This window comes from Globicephala melas, chromosome 20 (assembly GCF_963455315.2).
Source record: "Globicephala melas chromosome 20, mGloMel1.2, whole genome shotgun sequence".
Taxonomy (NCBI): Eukaryota; Metazoa; Chordata; class Mammalia; order Artiodactyla; family Delphinidae; genus Globicephala; species Globicephala melas.
Window position 1 is genome coordinate 20,496,733 of NC_083333.1, and position 18,415 is coordinate 20,515,147.

The 18,415-nt window shown below is 49.4% G+C and overlaps 1 protein-coding gene across 1 annotated transcript; it reads left to right on the top strand.

The window, feature by feature from the left end:
* Positions 1 to 8,764: 8,764 nt before the first annotated feature.
* LOC115855720 (disintegrin and metalloproteinase domain-containing protein 29-like) lies at positions 8,765 to 12,311 on the top strand. Its single transcript, XM_030861107.2, is given in 2 exon segments — positions 8,765 to 10,493; positions 10,496 to 12,311. Coding segments are annotated over 2 exon segments (1,959 nt in total). The 5' UTR covers positions 8,765 to 10,147; the 3' UTR covers positions 12,109 to 12,311.
* Positions 12,312 to 18,415: the final 6,104 nt, after the last annotated feature.

The following is an 18,415-nucleotide window of genomic DNA, read 5'->3' on the forward strand; positions in this document are numbered from 1 at the left end:
TAGCCAGATTTGTTTTCATCAGGTATGGTGAGACACACGGACGTGGAAGTGATTGTCAGTTTACACTCACAGATCCCTAGAAACGGGCACACACCACACAGGGGCCACTCAGGGAGGCACTGGGGTTGGTCAGGAGACAGAAGAGGGGGCGGGACGTGCACCAGAGACCTGATTGGGGTTTTGGAATGGATGAGGCAGGGTAGGTATGCTGAGTAAAATTAGCACTGGATAGCCTGAATAATTTTGTCAGGCTCTTGGGCATGTGCGGTTCCTGGTTGTCTGAGACCTGGCCCTGGGGTGATCCAGGTCAGGAGGAATGTGGAAAGGTGTGTGAGAGCTTGTAAGAGAGATAGAAAATAGAGATGTGCTCTGGATTGGTGGCTTGTATATCAGAGGTACACCTGCAGGAAGGTGTCTGATACCTGCAGGAGTTTGCAGCCCAGGAAGGGGCAGTCTGTGCAAGATCAAGGCCCCCCAGATCAGAACATTGAGAATACAGAAATAGGGAAATACAGTTGCTACAGTTGTCCCTGCGGTGCTCTGGCTTCAAATTAAGGGAACTTTGGGTGAGTGACTTTCAGAGAATATGGCAGAAGTCACTCTAAATGGAATAAAACCTTTTACTATGAGAGTAGGAAGAACAAACACAAGTAAAAATATAAAGATTCCTTGTACACTGGCTCATCACCAAGTGCCCATTTGTATGGCATTAGCCAGGAAAATAGATTTGAGGTTTTGGGGCTCTCTAACAGTACCTGGGCGGAGTTGTGAAGAGTACTAGAATATGCTCAGGTCGAGGAGACGGGTCCAGAAGTTATGCCCTTTGAGAGTATGAGCTGTAAGTAAGTTTATGCAAAGGTAGTAGTGTTTGTGTACAGCCAAGGCTGTAGTAGGAGTGGGTGGTCCTACTCCATAGGGGTCAAGGTGTTGACTGCAAGGAGGCCGGTGCTTCCTGGAGACAACATTTATGTCCATTATTTTCTTTCTTTTTTAAACTTCTGCTCCCTGCAGTCATTCATTTATTTATTTATTTTTTTGGCTGCGTTGGGTCTTCGTTGCTGCGCGTGGGCTTTCTCTAGTTGCGGTGAGCAGGGGCTACTCTTTGCTGCGGTGCACAGGCTTCTCATTGCGGTGGCTTCTCTTGTTGCAGAGCACGGGCTCTAGGTGTGCGGGCTTCAGTAGTTGTGGCTCGTGGGCTCTAGAGTGCAGCCTCATCCATTATTTTCTTTAAATAAAGACTTTATTTTTTTTGAGAGCAGTTTTAGATTTACAGCATAATGGGGGGGCAGTACAGAGCTATCCCATATACGTACTGACCCCCCACATGCACAACCTCCACCATCATCACTACCCTCAGATGGCACATTTGTTATAGCCGATAAACTGTCACGACACATGGCAATAGCTTACCTTAGGGTTCACTCTTGTACATTTCACGTGACTTTAGAAATGTATGACATGTGTCCAGTATTAAGGAATGATAAGGAGTATTTCCCTGCCCTAAACGTCCTCTGACTTCACCTGTTCATCCATCTTCCTCTTCCCGAGCTCTACACAGTCACTGATCTTTTTACTGTCTCCATAGTTTTGTGTTTTCCAGAATATCACAAAATTAAAGGCATACAGTATGAAGCCTTTTCGGATTGGCTTCTTTTACTTAGTAATATGCATGCCTCTTCCATGTCTTTTCATTCTTCTATTGCCAAGTAATATTCTATTGTTTGGATGCACCACAGTTTATCTATCTGGTCACTTACTGTAGGACATCTTGGTTGCTTCCAAGTTTTGTCAACCATGCATAAAGCTGATATAAACATTTGTGTGCAGGTTGTCACGTGGACCTATGTTTTCTATGTCTTTGGGTAAATACCAAGGTGTACGATTGCTTGGTCATATGGTAAGAGCATGTTTCCTTTCATAGAAACTGCTAAAATGTCTCCCAAAGTGGATGCACCGTCTTGCGTTACAACCAGCGCTGAATGAGTTCCTTTCCTTCTACAGCCTTGCCGGCATGTGGCAGGTAATTGCGATGTGTCATGACAGTTTATCAGCCTTGCCGGCATGTAGGGTGGTCCATGTTCCAGATTTTGGCTGTTTGAATAATTGTGTATAGTCATCACATCATGGTTTTACTTTGCATTTCCCTGATCGCATGTGAAGCAGAGCTTCTTCTCATATGCTCATTTGCTATCTGTTTATCTCCATTGGTGAAGTTTCTATTCAGGTCTTTGGCCCATTTTTTTAAAATAAATTTTTAATTTTTTAAAATTTTTGGCTGTGTTGGGTCTTTGTTGCTGTGTGCGGGCTTTCCCTGGTTGCGGTGAGTGGGGCTACTCTTCGATGCGGTGCGCAGGCTTCTCATTGCAGTGGCTTCTCTCGTTGCAGAGCACAGGTTCTAGGTGTATGGGCTTCAGTAGTTGTGGCACACGAGCTCATTAGTTGTGGCACGAGAGCTCTAGAGCGCAGGCTTAGTAGCTGTGGCGCATGGGCTTAGTTGCTCCGTGGCACCAGGGCTCGAACCCGTGTCCCCTGCATTGGCAGTCGGGTTCTTAACCACTGCGCCACCCGGGAAGTCCCTTTGGTCCACTTTTTAATCAGGTTTTCTGTTTTCATATTGTTGAGTTTCAAGCGTTCTTTGTATAATTGGGTAACAGTACTTTACCAGATGAATCTGTTACAGATAATTTATCCTAGGCTGTGGCTTGCATTCTCATTGTCTTGACATTGTCTTCCACAGAGCAGAAGTTTTTAAATTTATTAGAATCTAGCTTATCAAAGATGTATTTTATGGGTCCTAAAAAGTCATCATTCATTCTACCCCAAATCATCTAGTTTTTCTCCTGTGTTATCTCATGGAGGTTTTAGAGTTTTGAATTTTACATTCAGCTCTGTGAACCATTTTACATTCAGCTCTGTGAACCATTTTCAGTAAAGTTCTGTGAAGACTATAAGGTCTTTGCCAAGATTCACTTTTTTGCATGTGGATGTCCAGTTGTTCCATTTGCTAAAAATCCCCATTAATTTTCAGAACGGCACAGATAGGAGTAACGTCTTCCAGACTTTGCTTTAATCTTGGGAAAATGGGGGTGTACATTGTGTCAGAGAGCAAGGATTATACCAGGGTTGTGGTCTAAGCAGAGAGTGAGCCCAGACACATAATAGAAATCCCAATATCAAAAGAAGAAAAGCAGTAAAGGTTCTGTGTTCATCATTTGTGTTTTAAGAGGGAACGTCCACAGGCTTTACTGGGGCTCAGGATTTAGCATCCAGGATGAAGTCATCACCAATGGGAAGGTCTCGAGTTGGACAGGTATCATCCGGGATGTGGACTGGAGAACCTCCAAGTGAGTTCCTGTTGCAGTGGATGTGGGTCTCAGCATTTGCCATGGTTGTTTGAAGCAGCGTCTCTGGCAGAGTGGGCTTCCAATTATAATTTACTGAAAACAACTAGACCGTTACTAAGTAGATCAGCGATCATCAGGATGATGTGAGCTGTGCTTGACCAGTCTCTGGTATTGTTGTTGTTTGTGGACATATAGGGTCCTGTATCAAATGAGCCACCTGCCCTGTAGGAGGTTATGGTTAGTGCTTCCAGGAGAGTATGTGCCCTAGATCTGGTGTCCAACCCTTTTGGGGGAAGGATATGGGGGAAAGGATGTGTCATGATAGTTTAGGGAAGGATATGGGGGAAAGATAGTAAAATATATTAAAAAATAAATCAAGCCATGGGGAAAGGGAGAGAAACATTCAGGGGATTATGTGCCAGACTGGAATTTGGAAAGGAATTATTTGAGAAGAGCATTATGTTTCTAATATCAAACATCTGTCTCGGACCTGTCAGGGACATGATGGTTCTATTGAATGGTATTCCAAGACCCTACATTGTGTGTATTGAAAATAAAATGAGTAGTTTAGTTGCTATTAGTGAAGTCTATAACTCCAAAGGAAATAAATACTGCCCTAGTAAGGCATTGTAGGTCTTAGCGTACATGGAGATATGCGTCATTTTGATTTACGTTTTAGGTATCTTTGAGGCAAGAGATTCCCAGATACTTTTACACCGAAGGGGACAGTTTTTGGACAATGGCCCAATAGTTTATTATAAATGAGAAGATGGGGTTATTTGTTGTCCAGGGTATCTACTGCTAAGGCCACTGCACCTGCCCTGTCCCTGAGACTAGACCTCGTGCTCCTGAATCCAGAGAACTCCGTGGTGTCCTGATTACACCCTGCAGCCCAGCCCCTCCTGTCTCCCCGCAGGGAGGTTTGTGTCTGGACTCACACTGATCTCCCTTTATCGTGTCTCTTGCACAGTAATGCATGGTTCCTGTCCACGGCTCTCAGGCTGTCCGTTTGCAGATATAGCATGTTCCTGGCATTGTCTCTGGAGATCACAAATCAGTCCTTCACAGAGTCTGCATCGTTAGTGCTACCAGTACCAGTATTAATGGCTGAGACCCACTCCAGCCCCTTCCCTGGAGCCTGGCACACCCAGCTCATCCAGTAGGTACTGAAAGTGACTCCAGAGGCTGCACAGGAGAGTCTCAGAGACCCCCCAGGCTACACCAAGCCTCCCTCAGACTCCACCAGCTGGACCTCTGCAAACACAGAGACGTCCTGGTCAGGAGACTGGCACACATCCACTGATTCCCTCACTCGTATCCCCTCACATCCTCAGTATCTCTTGTTCTCCATCAGTTACCTTGTAAAATAGCAACAAAGACAAAGCAGCTCGGCCCAGACTCCACGGTGAGGTGTCTGGATTCAGTCCTTGCACAGCTGATGCCGAGGCAGGGCCGTAACAGTGAGGTGTGGGGGTCCTCCGAAGGACGACTTGGGCTCGAAGATGCCCCCGCTGGTCCTTCCTTGGACTGAAGGACACTTGGTGTCCCATCCAATCTTACTTCTCTCTCTGTCACTCAGGGTCAGAGCTGCATCAGGGCTGACGTCACTCTCAGCATCACAAACATACTTTCCTAAAAACAAATTCCGTACACATGGAATCCATTTTCGATGACTGCTTTTCAGGTGACCTGAAATAACTGAAAAAATACCTTAGCGTAGTTATTGATAATATGAACCTGCTTCTTTAGGCAAATGTAAAATGTAAAATAACAACGGCAATGGTCAGTTTTATGTGTCAGCTGGCCTGGGCTCCGTCTCCAGTTATTCAGTCAATCCCTCATCCAGGTGTTACCCCGAAGGTATTTTGTAGATGTTGTTAAATTCTACCATCATTTTACTCTAACCTAGACATCTTATCCTAAATAACCTGGTTGGGCCTGGTTCAATCACAGCAGACCTGAAGAAGATGCAGTTCCACAGTGGACAGCAGCTTCATCTGCTACTCGAGATTTCCAGCCTGGCCTTCCTGACTGACGTCTGGCCCCAAGAAGGTTGTATGTCTCCGACCGGCCGCACAGCCTCCATCCTCCAGAGCTCCCAGCACAGCGGAGTGTCCATCAGGCTCTGCTGGAAGCCACAGGTCAGGGTGGTGACCCCACAAGAGTTTGATGAGGACAAGTTCAAACTCCACATCCCGTTGTGTCTAAACAAACATCACTCCCTTGAGTACTCGTGTCCACTTAGCTTCCCCAGCGAGTGCACGTGCAAAGGACAGCAGGCACGTCCTGGTCCACAGCAAGTCTGAAAGTCCCATCACACCTTCCCAGGTGCCTGCAGGAGCCACAGCCTGGGCCACACCTAAGCTCCAGGTAAAGGGTCTGCCCCTGGGGTTTAGACCACAGAAAGGTCACGACCCCTTTTCAGAGAGTGGAAGGAGAAAGGGTTTGGGGACAAAAAGATGAAGGAGAAAGAAAACTGATTCACAGAAGAAGAGACAGCCTGATGAGCGTTCACTGTTCAGCGTTGAGTCTGGTGAGAGGAAGGTTAGATTGAAAATCCATCAGCTTCTCTCAGGGACTCGCCCAGCCTTAGGCTCCGTCTGGCTGGGACCAGGACGGCAAAGACTGTCCTTGTCTAGGATTTCTGTTGAGATCTGTTCTCCCAGTCTGATAGGAAAGCAGCAGCCAGGCCTCACACATCCCTCCTCCCACACATCCTCAGGCCTCCCCACATCCCTGCTTCTGGTGGCCGTGAGCAGTCATTACTGGCTCCGTAGGTGGGACTCTGCATTGGCGCACGCGAGACTGTGTGCTCGTGTTAGAGCAGAAGCTTCTAATCAGAGATCTATGGTTGGCAAACAATTACAAACGTACAGAGGGTCTACGAGAGATGGTGAGACGCAGAGGGAACCACAGGCTGTGGCAGGAAACCTCCGCCTTCATCCGCACCTGCTCGTGTGGCTGGTCTCTGTGCTCAGTGGGTCCTGAGCACCCCTGGGGGCCTCAGCCCTGCCTCATGGTCCTCAGTGAAACCTGCAGCCCAGACCCTCCTGTCTCCCTGCAGGGAGGTTTCTGTCTGGGCTCACCCTGACCTCCCCTCCCTGTGTCCCTCGAACAGTCTGCAGCCATGCCCTCGGTGGTTACAGAGCTCAGCTGCAGGGAGAACTGGTTCCTGGGTGTGTCTCTGGAGATGGGGAGTTAACTCCTAGGGGCTGGGGCTGGGGCTGTGTCATCTTTCTAGCATATTCCTGATGACCAGTGCAGCCCCTACCCCAAGGGCTGATGGATCCCAGCTCCAGCAATAACCACTGGTTGGGATGAGGAATCCAGAGACAGCACAGGTGAGGGAGAGGGTGTGCAAGGTGCGGTCCTGGGCCCAACTCCTGTACCTGCACCTGGGACAGGACACCTGGCAACAAGGAGAATCAGTCGCTGTCAGTCATCCCCACAGCCCCGTGTCTGACACCTGTGACCCTTGTCAGGTGACACCTGACACCTGGGGAGGTGTCACCAGGCAGAGGAGAAGAACCCACAGCCTCCTCTTCTTCCGGACCACAGCTCTGCCTTCCCCAGGGACCTCAGCCCTGTCTGCGGAGGGAGCTGTGAGCTCCTGCAGCCCATGGGTGGACTTTACCCTTGAGCTTGACGAGGAATTTTCATATTGGAAGCCTTGTCCTTAGAAGTGGGGAGAGACTGAAGAACTCCTTTTCTGCTATTTCTTATTATTGCTAACCAACATATAATCATTCTCCCCACTTTCTAAGGACTCAGATTGTTTTCTATCCATAACGGCCCTTTTCTCCTTTCTTTTCAGTTAGTTTTTGCAGGTGTTAAGTGGAAGAAATAGTCCTACTCTATCTTCTGCTGTTTGAGAGCTGACACCTTAAAGTTCACTCCTCTCTTCTTCCTCTGCCCACTGCTGGGAAATTTGGTGAGAAGCACAGCTTCTCCCTCCTTCGATGCAGGTGGGAGATCAAAACCACGTGAGCCCCGCCTGTGAGCACAACACTTAACCCTCCCACACCCAGGAACCACATTAAAAACCCTAATCCGTCTCCATTGCTGGTGCTCTCAAACCATTTCTGATGTTCTTGAGAGGTCTGCCCTGCTCTCAACAGACACCTCAGTAATGGAGGTGATAAATTTTTCAGATTCCTTTCCTGTGTGCCTGTGACATCATCAGACTGAACTTCTATATGGAGCTTTGGGGGGGATGGGTGTCACCATGCATCGCCTTGATGTCCACTGTTAATACTGTTGGTGCTGTGAGCGTGGTGTCAAGTCAATAACCGCCACCACCAGGGCCTGCCTCCTCTCGCTTTGGGTGTGTGATGCTGCTGTCGCCTGATACCCGTCATGCACTTTAAGGTGCTGCTCGCTGGCTAGTTGTGCTCTGAGCTGTGCCGTGTAGTGCTGCGTCGTTGACTGCAGCAGAGCCTCTTGTATGGATTTAGCCAACTTACTTCAGAAGTTTTGAGAATTAACTGGTATTTATGGACAGGAGTAAACAGTCGTAAGGGACTCTGCCTTCTGTGCATGGGAGTGTTTTCCTCCTGTGGCAGCACATCTTCCTAATTCAGAGGTTTTAGAGTTAAGCATAGAATCACGAGGCAGAGATGGGCTGGGGGAGACTGCTCTAAGGAGAGGAAGCCCCAGACCCCGGCAGGGAGCAGCCCTGAACCTCCATCTGCGCCTGCTCCTGCGATCAGCCTTGCGTTGGCAGCACTGACCTCCCTCTGAGGCCCTGAGATCTCCTGGGAGACCCTGACTGTTACCCGCAGCCCCCCACACCTGCCCCTGCGAGGAGGCTTGTGTCTGGCTCACCACGCACTCGGACTGCAGTGTCTCGGGCACAGCTGTACCTGCCTGCACTCCTGGCCTTGGAGCTGCACAGCTGTGAGAACACTTGCTTCTTGGTTGTGTCCCTGGAGATGCTGACTCAGGACTGGAGGTCATGCTGTCCTGAGTGTGCCCCTGAGCCCAGGCCACAGCAGCCGCTCCAGCCCCTTCCCTGGGTGAATGTGGATCCTCCACAGGGGATATTCTGAAATTGGGAACATGTGGACAACACAGGTGAGGCCGAGCCTCTCCATGGAGACCACCTCTCCCTCATGCCTTTGTACAATGTGGTTCTCAGCCTGGGTACCTGGGAAGAGAGAAAAATCCTGAGTCACACGGGCACATGGCCTCATCCCATCATCCCATTTCTGAAGGAAAAGTCTGATTCTCTTCAAGTGGTTTAAGATATGTAGTTAAGTCAGACTTCTCATCATGATGTGTAGGCAGACAGAAGGGCTTGTGGCCTCCGGATTCTGAAGGGGGAATTAGTGCAGGTCTGTAGTACTGTACCTATGAAACTGGGCCTTAAGAAAGCATTCCATGCTGAAGAAAGTACTTTAATGGAAGACATAGTATGAAAAAACAAGTTAGCGTCCATTGTCAGCTAACAGGCACCAAAGGAGATTGTGAGATATAATTTTACAGTAAAATGAAAACAGGCCCAGATAGAAGATGGGAGAAGAAGAAAGAAATGAGAAGGAAAAAGCTAAAAGCCATATGTGTAAGCATAATTAAATGGTGAATAGAGGGAAAAGAGTACATCATCTTGTACAGGGTATAAATTAATTAAAGAGTAGAATTAACATTCAGAAGGTCAGTGGGAATTCGTTTGAGACAGCAGAACTGGGAGCACGTAGGGTGAAGCCCTGGGGCTGCACAGGGGGTAAGGGAAACATCATTAGATTTCTATGCCCCTCATCCTGTGCTCTGCGAAAACCCTAATGTGGAAGTGAACGAGCGTCTAACTCTCGCCCTCTCAGAGGGGAAAATTAGCCGGTGTGTTAGATCCATCAGGGATGAGCAGGCCCAGTTGGGATGGGGAGGAATACAGAACAGCAGGCAGAAGGCAAGGAGTAAATGTCCTACCTTGGAAGTTCATCCCCGATCACATCCGGTTTAAACGGCAGGGAAATATTCGTAGTCTGGAGGACAATGAAATTTTTCTTCTGATCATGACCTGATAACTAGATTTTTTTCCTCCCCTCAAAACAAGTACAAAATTTCACAAGAGTGAAACATTTGTTCTCTCACATTGGGAACCAACAGAGAGAAGGGATCAGCACATGCGCGGGAGGAACCTACCGCCGTCCAGGAAAGAACCACAGAGAAGGACTAGAGGGCGCACCCCTGGGGCTCTCGTGGTCAGGAGCAGGGTCTCTCCTCACCCGCTGGGGCAAGGAAAATAAAATCTGATAAATAAGGGAGCACCAGATGGTGGCCTCTGAAGGGTTTTACAGAGCATTGAGGAACGATGCTGACCCCGTAAGCCCTCAGTTCCACGGTAGCACTCATGGACATAGTCCTCCGCTCTCCCACCTCAGCCCTGGCTGAGTTCATATCCAGACCTATCCACTGCCACGCCCTGGGACTGTTACCTAATCCCATTAGGAGACCCACCCCGTGACCTCTTTTGCTCTATCCCTGTCTCCTTTTTAGGAAATGGCCACAGCAGATGGTGTCGACCTGGCTCCCCTGGGATCCTGCTTTTAACTCACTGGCAGGTGTCCCTGAGCAGAGCCCCAAGGCTGGCAGAGGGCCAGGTCACTCTGGGGGCAGCCGTCTTGCTGCTTGGACTCTGGGCAGTACTGGCTCCAGTCCAGTGCTCTCAAGGCCGTCCCTCGTGGCGCTACCTCTCTTCGGAGTTGGTGATACCCAGGAAGGAGTTGCACCGAGGCAAGGGTGTTCAGACGCCAGGTTGGCTCTCCTACAGCCTGCGTTTTGGGGGCCAGAGGCACGTTATCCACATGCGGCGTAAGAAATTATTTTGGCCCAGACACCTGCTGCTGATGACTCTGGATGACCAAGGAGCCTTGCAGATGGACTACCCCTTCGTCCCTTCAGATTGTTACTACCTCGGCTACCTGGAGGAGATTCCTTTTTCCATGGTCACCGTGGACACGTGCTATGGGGGTCTTGAAGGTGTCATGAAGTTGGATGACCTTGCGTATGAAATCAAACCCCTCAAGGATTCGGAAAGGTTTGAACATGTGGTTTCTCAGATAGTGGCAGATGCCGGTGCAACAGGACCTGCATATGGACCGGGACACAAGGAGGATAGACACCCACTGTTCCCTGAAGCAGACGTCAGTGTACCCCCAGGAGTGGTGCTAGGGTGTTTGCAGCACATAAGGGAATCATGAAAGGATTTGTTCAATATTCTAATGCAATGTATCGCTTATACAACAGTGTGTCTAAGTGTGTGGAAACCCTGGTACATATGTGTAGTATAGTGGACTCCTTTCAACAGGGTCTTGCTGTCAGGTTCTATCTAGTCGCAGTGGCACTATTTAATGAAAGAGATCCAACTGTCATGAATGACTATAGAGTACCAGGTGGTGCATATGCTCGTTATCACGCGAAGAATTTCAGACGAGTCATAGAAAGCACTTCGTCCTTGATGGTAATCCGTGATGGACCACGGCCAGGCCAGTTTGAGCCAGAGACCTATCCCGTGTGTAACACCAGTCGTAGCCTGCTCTTCGTTGGTTATCTAGGCAGACATTACTTAATATTAGCTATTGTGTCAACCCAACTCATTGGGAGAAGTTTTGGTCTGTGGTATGACGGTGATAACTGCTATTGCATGCGAAGGACCACCTGCCTTATGGCAAAATACCCAGGCTTGACAGATGCCTTCAGTGACTGCTCCATCGGGCACTGGTGGAACATAGTAGCGATACGGGGCAGTTGTATATTTAACACGACGGTGAGCTATTTTAATGAAAGCCTGATAAAGACGCGTTGTGGAAACTACATAGTAGAAGATTGGGAGCAGTGTGACTGTGGCCCCTTCAAGCAGTGTTATAGCAACAAATGCTGCGAGTATGACTGTATGTTGGCGGAAGGGGCTACTTGTAATGAAGGACTATGCTGTACAGACTGTACCTAGTCTGAACCTGGGACACTCTGTAGACCAATCCAAAATACATGTGATCTTCCAGAGTACTGTTTTGGAACAACCAGTCAATGCCCGGAAGACTTTTATATGCAGGATGGAACGCCCTGTACTGAAGAAGGCTACTGCTGTCATGGAAACTGCACTGACTGCACCATGCACTGCAGAGAAATCTTTGGAAGACACGCTACTAACGCTCATGATGTCTGCTATACAGTAAATCAAAAAGCCGATCGATTTGGACACTGTACAAGAAATGATAGGGTGTTGAACCATGCTGCTTGTGGAGAAGCAGACATAAAATGTGGAAGGCTGCAGTGTAGCAATGTCACTCATGTTCCCCGGTTGCAGGAACATGTTTCATTCCATCAGTCAGAGATCTCAGGGGTCTGGTGTTGGGGAGTAGGCCGTCACTATTCCCCAGAAACAACTGATGTTGGTCATGTGAGAAGTGGTACCCCCTGTGCTCCTGAGAGGTTCTGTCTCAACAGCACCTGCAGTGCTCGTATAGATGCAATAACTTATGACTGTCCCCCTAAGAAATGCAATCATAGAGGAATTTGCAACAATAGAAGGAATTGCCATTGCCGTGTAGGCTGGGAGCCTCCACTGTGCTTAAAGAGAGGTCCTGGAGGGAGCATGGACAGCGGACCCAGTTCAAGGAGAATTCGCTCAGTAGAAACAAGCCAAGCCTCGATCCTATATTTGAAACTGGTCTTTGGTCGCATTTATGCCTTCATAGCTGCACTCCTCTTTGGTGTGGCCACCAATGTTAAAAATGTCAAGACCTCCAGAGTTAAGGAAGTGTAGTAGGTGATAAATAAATTATAAACCAGCCTCCCGACCCCTGTACAACCACTGGTAATGTAGAAGTAATATCAATATATATGGTGAAATCAGTAATAAGATGGCAAAGATGAATATCACGTTCTTGAAGTCTGCAGGAGAGGACGGCGGGTTTCTGTACGTCAGGGGCGGTCGAGAGGCATCGATGTTCTCACATCAGGTCTCTTTGATAGGTCGCTGATCAGCGCTCCGAAATAAATCTTGAAAAACCACTTGTTGGTGCCCTGTAATCTTTTGTAAACTCTGAGAGAGCAAATTGAGCCTGAGACTTTGGCCCGGAGAGAGACCTGAGTCAGCAGCTGGGTCTTGACCTGAGTGGGCAAGAGGTCAAGTGAGCTTGACCGTGGGCTCCTCAGAGGCAGTGACCCAGGACTGAGGCCCCAGAGCCTTCTTCTGAGTGTCGTGGCCCCGGTGCCTCTCTCACGGGAGTTGCTGTCAGGCTTGATGGTTGAAGCAGCCATGGTATCGATACCTTACTGGTAGAAACTATTCCTTTTCTTCCCTGGGAGAAGCAGGTCTCCTTCTACTTTATTGGGGAGACCACCTTTTTAATAAAGAATAATGATAAGCTGTAAGTACATATTAAGGATTAGGTTATATACATGTAAAAGATAATCATAAAGATCAAGAAAGAGAACCTGATGAGTGGACACCCCGGAGTGCCCTTCCCTCGTCCCAGCCTCCCCCCCGCCGTGAGGTAGCTGCTCTCCTGATGTAGTGTTAGTGACTTGTCCTCATAGCTTACGCCCAAGCACGCGTCCCTAAACAACGCAGCCCAGCTTTGCCTAGTTCCAAAGTCCGTAAGTGGGTGGACCGTGCTCGCTGCTTTATTGCTCTTGATGGCTCAGCATTGTGTCCATGAGATTCTTTCATCTTGGGAATATAGTTTTTTAAAAAATAATTTTTATAGTTTTACTACCTTTAAACACTATGTACTCCATTGCTGTGGAATATTCCTTCCTAGGAGCGTGCATGGTTTATTTCTGCATCTGCTTGCGATGGCCTTCAGGTTCTCTCAGGTTTGGCTCCTGTGGCTGTGGAGTCCATGTCCGTGTGTCCTGGTGCAGGGCTGGGGGGTTTGTGTTCAGCTGGGAGGAACACTGTGGGTCTGTGTGCACGGAGTGTGCTCTCTGAGGCCAGATTGTTTCAGAAGTGGTTGCACCGCCCGCTGCGCACCAGGCTTTCCATTGCTCCACGTCCTGCTGATATTTGATCCTGTGTCTTCATGTCTGCCATTCTGGTAGGTGTGTGCACAGTAGGTTTCTTATGGTTTTAATCCCTCGGTTGTTAGTGAAGTTGTGCATCTTGTGGTATTCATGGACTACTTCCTGTTGTTTTTTAAAATGTTTTAAAAATTGTGGTCAAATACACGTAACATAAAATTTACTGTCTTAACCATTTTTAAGTGCACATTTCAGGGTCATGAAGTAATTCGCACTGTTGTGCAACCCTGACCGCCATCCTCCTCCAGAACTTTCTCATCTTGCAAAACTGAAACAGTCCCCGTTAAACACTCACTCCCCATGGTCCCTCCCTCAGCCCCTGGCACCCACCACCCTACTTTCTGTCTCTATGTTTCCGACTACTCTAGGGGTCTTGTATGAGTGGGTCAAGCACTGTTTGTTTTTTTGTGTCTAGCTTACATCACTGAGCATAATGCCCTCAAGGTTCATCCCTGCTGCAGCCTGTGTCAGAATTGCCTTCCTTTTTAGGCTAAATAACATTCCCTTTTATGGATGGACCATGTTTTGCTTCTCCATTCGTCCGTTAATGGACACATGTAAAATCTACGTTCATTTCTCATATCTTATAATATTTGTGGAGTAACGTTGGAAAGTCCTATGAATCAAAAGTCATTTGCCATTAACTTTTTTCTTAAACTTTTATATTGTGAAAATCATCAAAGCTAAGAAAAAGGGAAGAATACATGTCAGCCTCACTTGTGTTCAGGAATGAATGCTTTACGAATTCACTTTATTCCCTGTGTGTGCGCTATGCGTGTGCATGTGCCTGTTTGCATACATGTGCATAGGTACGTGCACTTGCACACGTTAGTGTGTGCATGGGCATTTGCGTGCGTGTGTGTTCATATGCTAGCGTGTGAATATATTTGTGCTGTGCGCCTGCATGTGTGTGTGCTGTGCTTGCCTGTGCGCACACTGTGTGTTTGCTGGAACCACTTGCAAGCTGGTTGCAGACTGAATTGTGCCCCAGATATGTCCGCACGCACCTGCTCTAACAATCCTGCGTAGCCACGCAAAGGTCACAGATCTCAGGGATTTAAATGGATGGAGCAGGATGTCCTGACACAGAGTCTGTCTTCCAATGGCTGTCACTGTCTCAGTAACATCCTGCACACCTTCTTTAAGCCCCATTCAGGGTGCAGTTTAGACCCATCACAGTCAGTCACCTGCCCCAGGTCCCCTCAAGCTACAATGTCACAGTTGGAGAGCCCGGCCAGGGCCCGGGGTGCCCCTCCTGTGGGCCTGGCCTCCAGGCCCTGCACGTGGCTCCCGTGTTCCCATCTCTCAGCCGGGCCCCGACTTGGCTGGGGCCGCCACCTCTTTCCTCACAGGGTCCCAGCGCCCAGTCAAGGGGGTGCATTCTCCCCAACTCAGCATCGGGAGGGGGTGACCGCCCCCACTGGGTCCCCTTCATGTGAGACCCTGTGCTTTTGAAAGAGCAGGCGCCCTGCCGTCGGGGGTGGGGGCTGGGGGGTGACATGCGGCCCACGATGGGCAGGCGGGTCCCCGGGTGGGGCGAGCCAGTGTGCAAGGAGTTCCGCGGTGGGTTCTCCTACACACACACACACACACACACACACACACACACACACACACACGCACACACGCACACACACGCACACACACGCACACGCTGCAGGGAAGCAGGACCTGAGTGCAGGGCTCTCAGCGGCCCTGAGCGCCCCGCCCAGAATGGACAGACCGGATCTCCCGGCCTGGACCATGCAGGACTGTCCTGTCTGGGCTTCCAGTGCGGCCGCCTCCTTCCGGAAGCCTGGGAGGCTGGAATCAGGCCCCTTCTTGTCTGTCCTGGCAGCAGACTGGGCTGCACTCCAAGAAGTTCGTGGCTCACCCGTGGATCCTGACCATCAGGTGGCCAGAGACATTGGTAACATTTCTGTTTTGCCTGTTGAAATGTTTAATGACAAAGATTTTGTTCAGTTTCCTGATGTGGGTGTCCAAAGATGAGAGGGGCATGTGTGTGATCTGTACCTCCTATGAGATCAGCCCTAAGCTAGTTTAAACATGATCAAGTTCTGTCTACACGGTAGATTTAGACCTCTGCCTGTCCTGTCTACTGCTTATGTTTAGAGCTGACCATGTGTTGTCTATAATAAGAAGATTTAGACCTGACCATGTTCTGTGTACGCTAGGACTATGGGGACCTGGGTAGAGACCCGGCCTGGCCTCAGTACTGGGAAGCTCCGTGCCTGCATCTGAAGGTCAGTGCTTAGATGTCTGGGGTCTGGAGCTGAATTGGGCTTGTCTAAGTAACAGCCTCTCTTCTGAGTGTGGTTACCTGGTCCTCCCAAGGGTCAGTGCTGTGGTCGGGGCCTTCGTCTTAATCCCTGCAAGGTTCACCTTCCCTGGGGCTTGTGGAGGATCTGCAGCGGGGCTACCTGCCGATGATTCCAATTCACCAGCGCGTGCATGGTGCGCAGGGAGGCAGGTTTAGCTGGTGAATTGATTGCAGGGCACGCAGTTTGGGCAAAAGGCCGATGGGTAACAGCCGAGGCTGCTGCTGAGCTCTCCTTCCAGTCTCCCGTCCCCACTCAGCAGCGTCCAGAGCTGCCCCTCGGCTTTCAGCCCTGCTGTCCTGTGAGTTATCTCAACAAGTATGTGAGACAAGAAGGGACTGAGCCTGCCAGAACCAAGCAGTGTGTTCACCTCTAGCATGAAAGCTTTAAACACAGGTAAAATCAACAGAACCAAAGGGAAAAGAGGAGGACTTCTCTGGGACAAGTGTGGGGAGAGGAGACCCACCTGACACTTCTTTTGCCATCCCAGGAGTTCCCAGGAGCCCAGCTTGTTTCCACGTTAGGGGAGCCGCCAGCAGAGCCATGGTGTCCTGACCAAGGGGAGGTGTGACCCCAGTTGCAGGGTCTGGGGAGGTGGGGTCACCTGTTGAGTGAGAACGTGTGACTTTAGGTGCAAGGTCTGGGGAGGTGGGGTCGCCTGTTGAGTGAGAACGTGTGACTTTAGGTGCAGGGTCTGGGGAGGTGGGTCACCGTGGTGAGTGTGGATGTGCGACCCCAGGTGTAGGGTGCGGGTCTGTGTGGGTCTCACCACATCTGCATGGGTCAGGATCATGTACGGGGAGACCCCATATGTGCTCTTTGCCTGCAGTGTGTCTTGTCCCCTTTGACATTTCCAACCTCTGCATTAAGGATGTTGCCCTGATTAACCTGTGGTACCTTTTCTTCTCTTAATCTTGTCACATTCATATGAGGTCAGGCATGTTTGAGTGGGCTGCTGCCCTGTGTTCTGGTGAGTGACAACGCTTGGTGATATCATATTAATATCATAGCATATCATATGTCTAATCTATGGGGGTCTCCACTGCCTGGGTCCCCCTGGACAGAGGTCAGGTGAGCACAGACTAGCCCTCCCTAAGAATGGTCTCCCACGTGCTCTGAGGGTACCGTGATGGCCCCTAAGGTAGGGGACTGTGTCTGGGCCTCCGACATTGGTGATGAAGGGGAGTCGAAATGGAATCTCAATTAACAAGACAGTATTTTAGGAATTTATTTTAAGTGAAATAAAACACACGTCACATCCCTTTACCATCGTCACCATGTTAAGTGCACGTTTCTGAGGCATCAGATCTATTCACTTTCTCGTGGAGCCGTCACCACCATTCCTAGAACTTTTCATCTTGCAAAACCGAAATTCCACAACCATGCAAGTCTCACTCCCCGTTCCCTCCCACTGCCCCTGGCACCGACATCCACTTCAGTCTCTGAGTTGTCGACTCCAGGGCACCCACTGGAGTGGGATCCTGCAGTGTTTGCTGACGGGTCACTTTGGAAGAGCTTTCAGTCTGAAGCTCTGCCTGTTTGCATCTGAAGAATCTGCATTTAAGGAGAGTGTGTATGAGGAAGGGGGTGTGTGAGGGACAAAGGTGTCCGGGGTGCAGATGAACCAGGACCTGACCAGCTGCCTTTTGGGTCCTCTGGTCCCATCTCTTGTCCTGGGCCTCATCTGCATCATCACTGGCCCCGCTGGCACCCCTGGGGTGTTGTTGTCTGAGTGAGATTCCCCTGGTGCCCCTGCTCTCCTCCCCTCCTCCTGCTGGTTGGGGAGCGAGCTGCTTGCTGTGTGGTCTCTACTCCTGAGGCACGAAGGACCCTGCAGCATGGACCTGCAGAGTGTGGGTGTGGTCCCAAGAGCATGGGGCCCACATAGGACACAGCATTGGGGCATGACAAGTGCTAGGGCTGCCTCATCACTGACAGGGAATGTTGCCAAGATCCTGCTTGGGAGGGCGCGGTGGGTGGCCTGGGACCCCAGAGGCCCCATTCCTATCCTGGAGCTTGGACAGTGCATCCCCATGGGCTCCAGATTCACCCCATATCTCAGCCATATCCCTCTGTCCTGTCTTTGAACTCAGGAAAAGGAGCTCTCTTGTCCACAACATTGGCCTGGTCCTGTTGGTATTAGGGTTCTTTAATTTAGGCGTCCTGGGATAGCAGCTCTTTTAGGCCTGAGAAGGAACAGCTCAGGAGTGTACAGCAATTTCAGATGAAACTAATATTCAGTGACTATCTCTATACTGCTGGGTTGTTGACTTCTATTAGTCATTATTCTCCTGGTTTTAGCTCTGATGTGGGGATTACAGAGGAGTCAACATTTAAATCTTCATAATCTGTGTATTTGTAGCTTCAGTATCATTACTGACCCATAGTTTGCATGGTTTGGGAAGAGTTATTGCTTTCATGTATCATGTAGAGGAAATGGTTAGGTCGACAGAGGCTCCTGCGTGGGCCACACTGCAGGCTAGAGCTGAATACACGGTTCCACCTGTGCCAGAACCAGCTTCTATTGGTGATATGAGTAGGAGTAAGAATGATGGGGGAAGTAGTCCAAAGTTTATATGATTTATTTGGGGAAATGTTACCTCAGGTGCCCCAGTTATTAGTGGCCCAAGTCAGTTTTCAAACCCTGCAATATAATGGGTACAACTATAAAGAAAATTATTACAAGTGCAGGGACTGTTATGACTACCTTACAGATTTGGGCATCTCCAA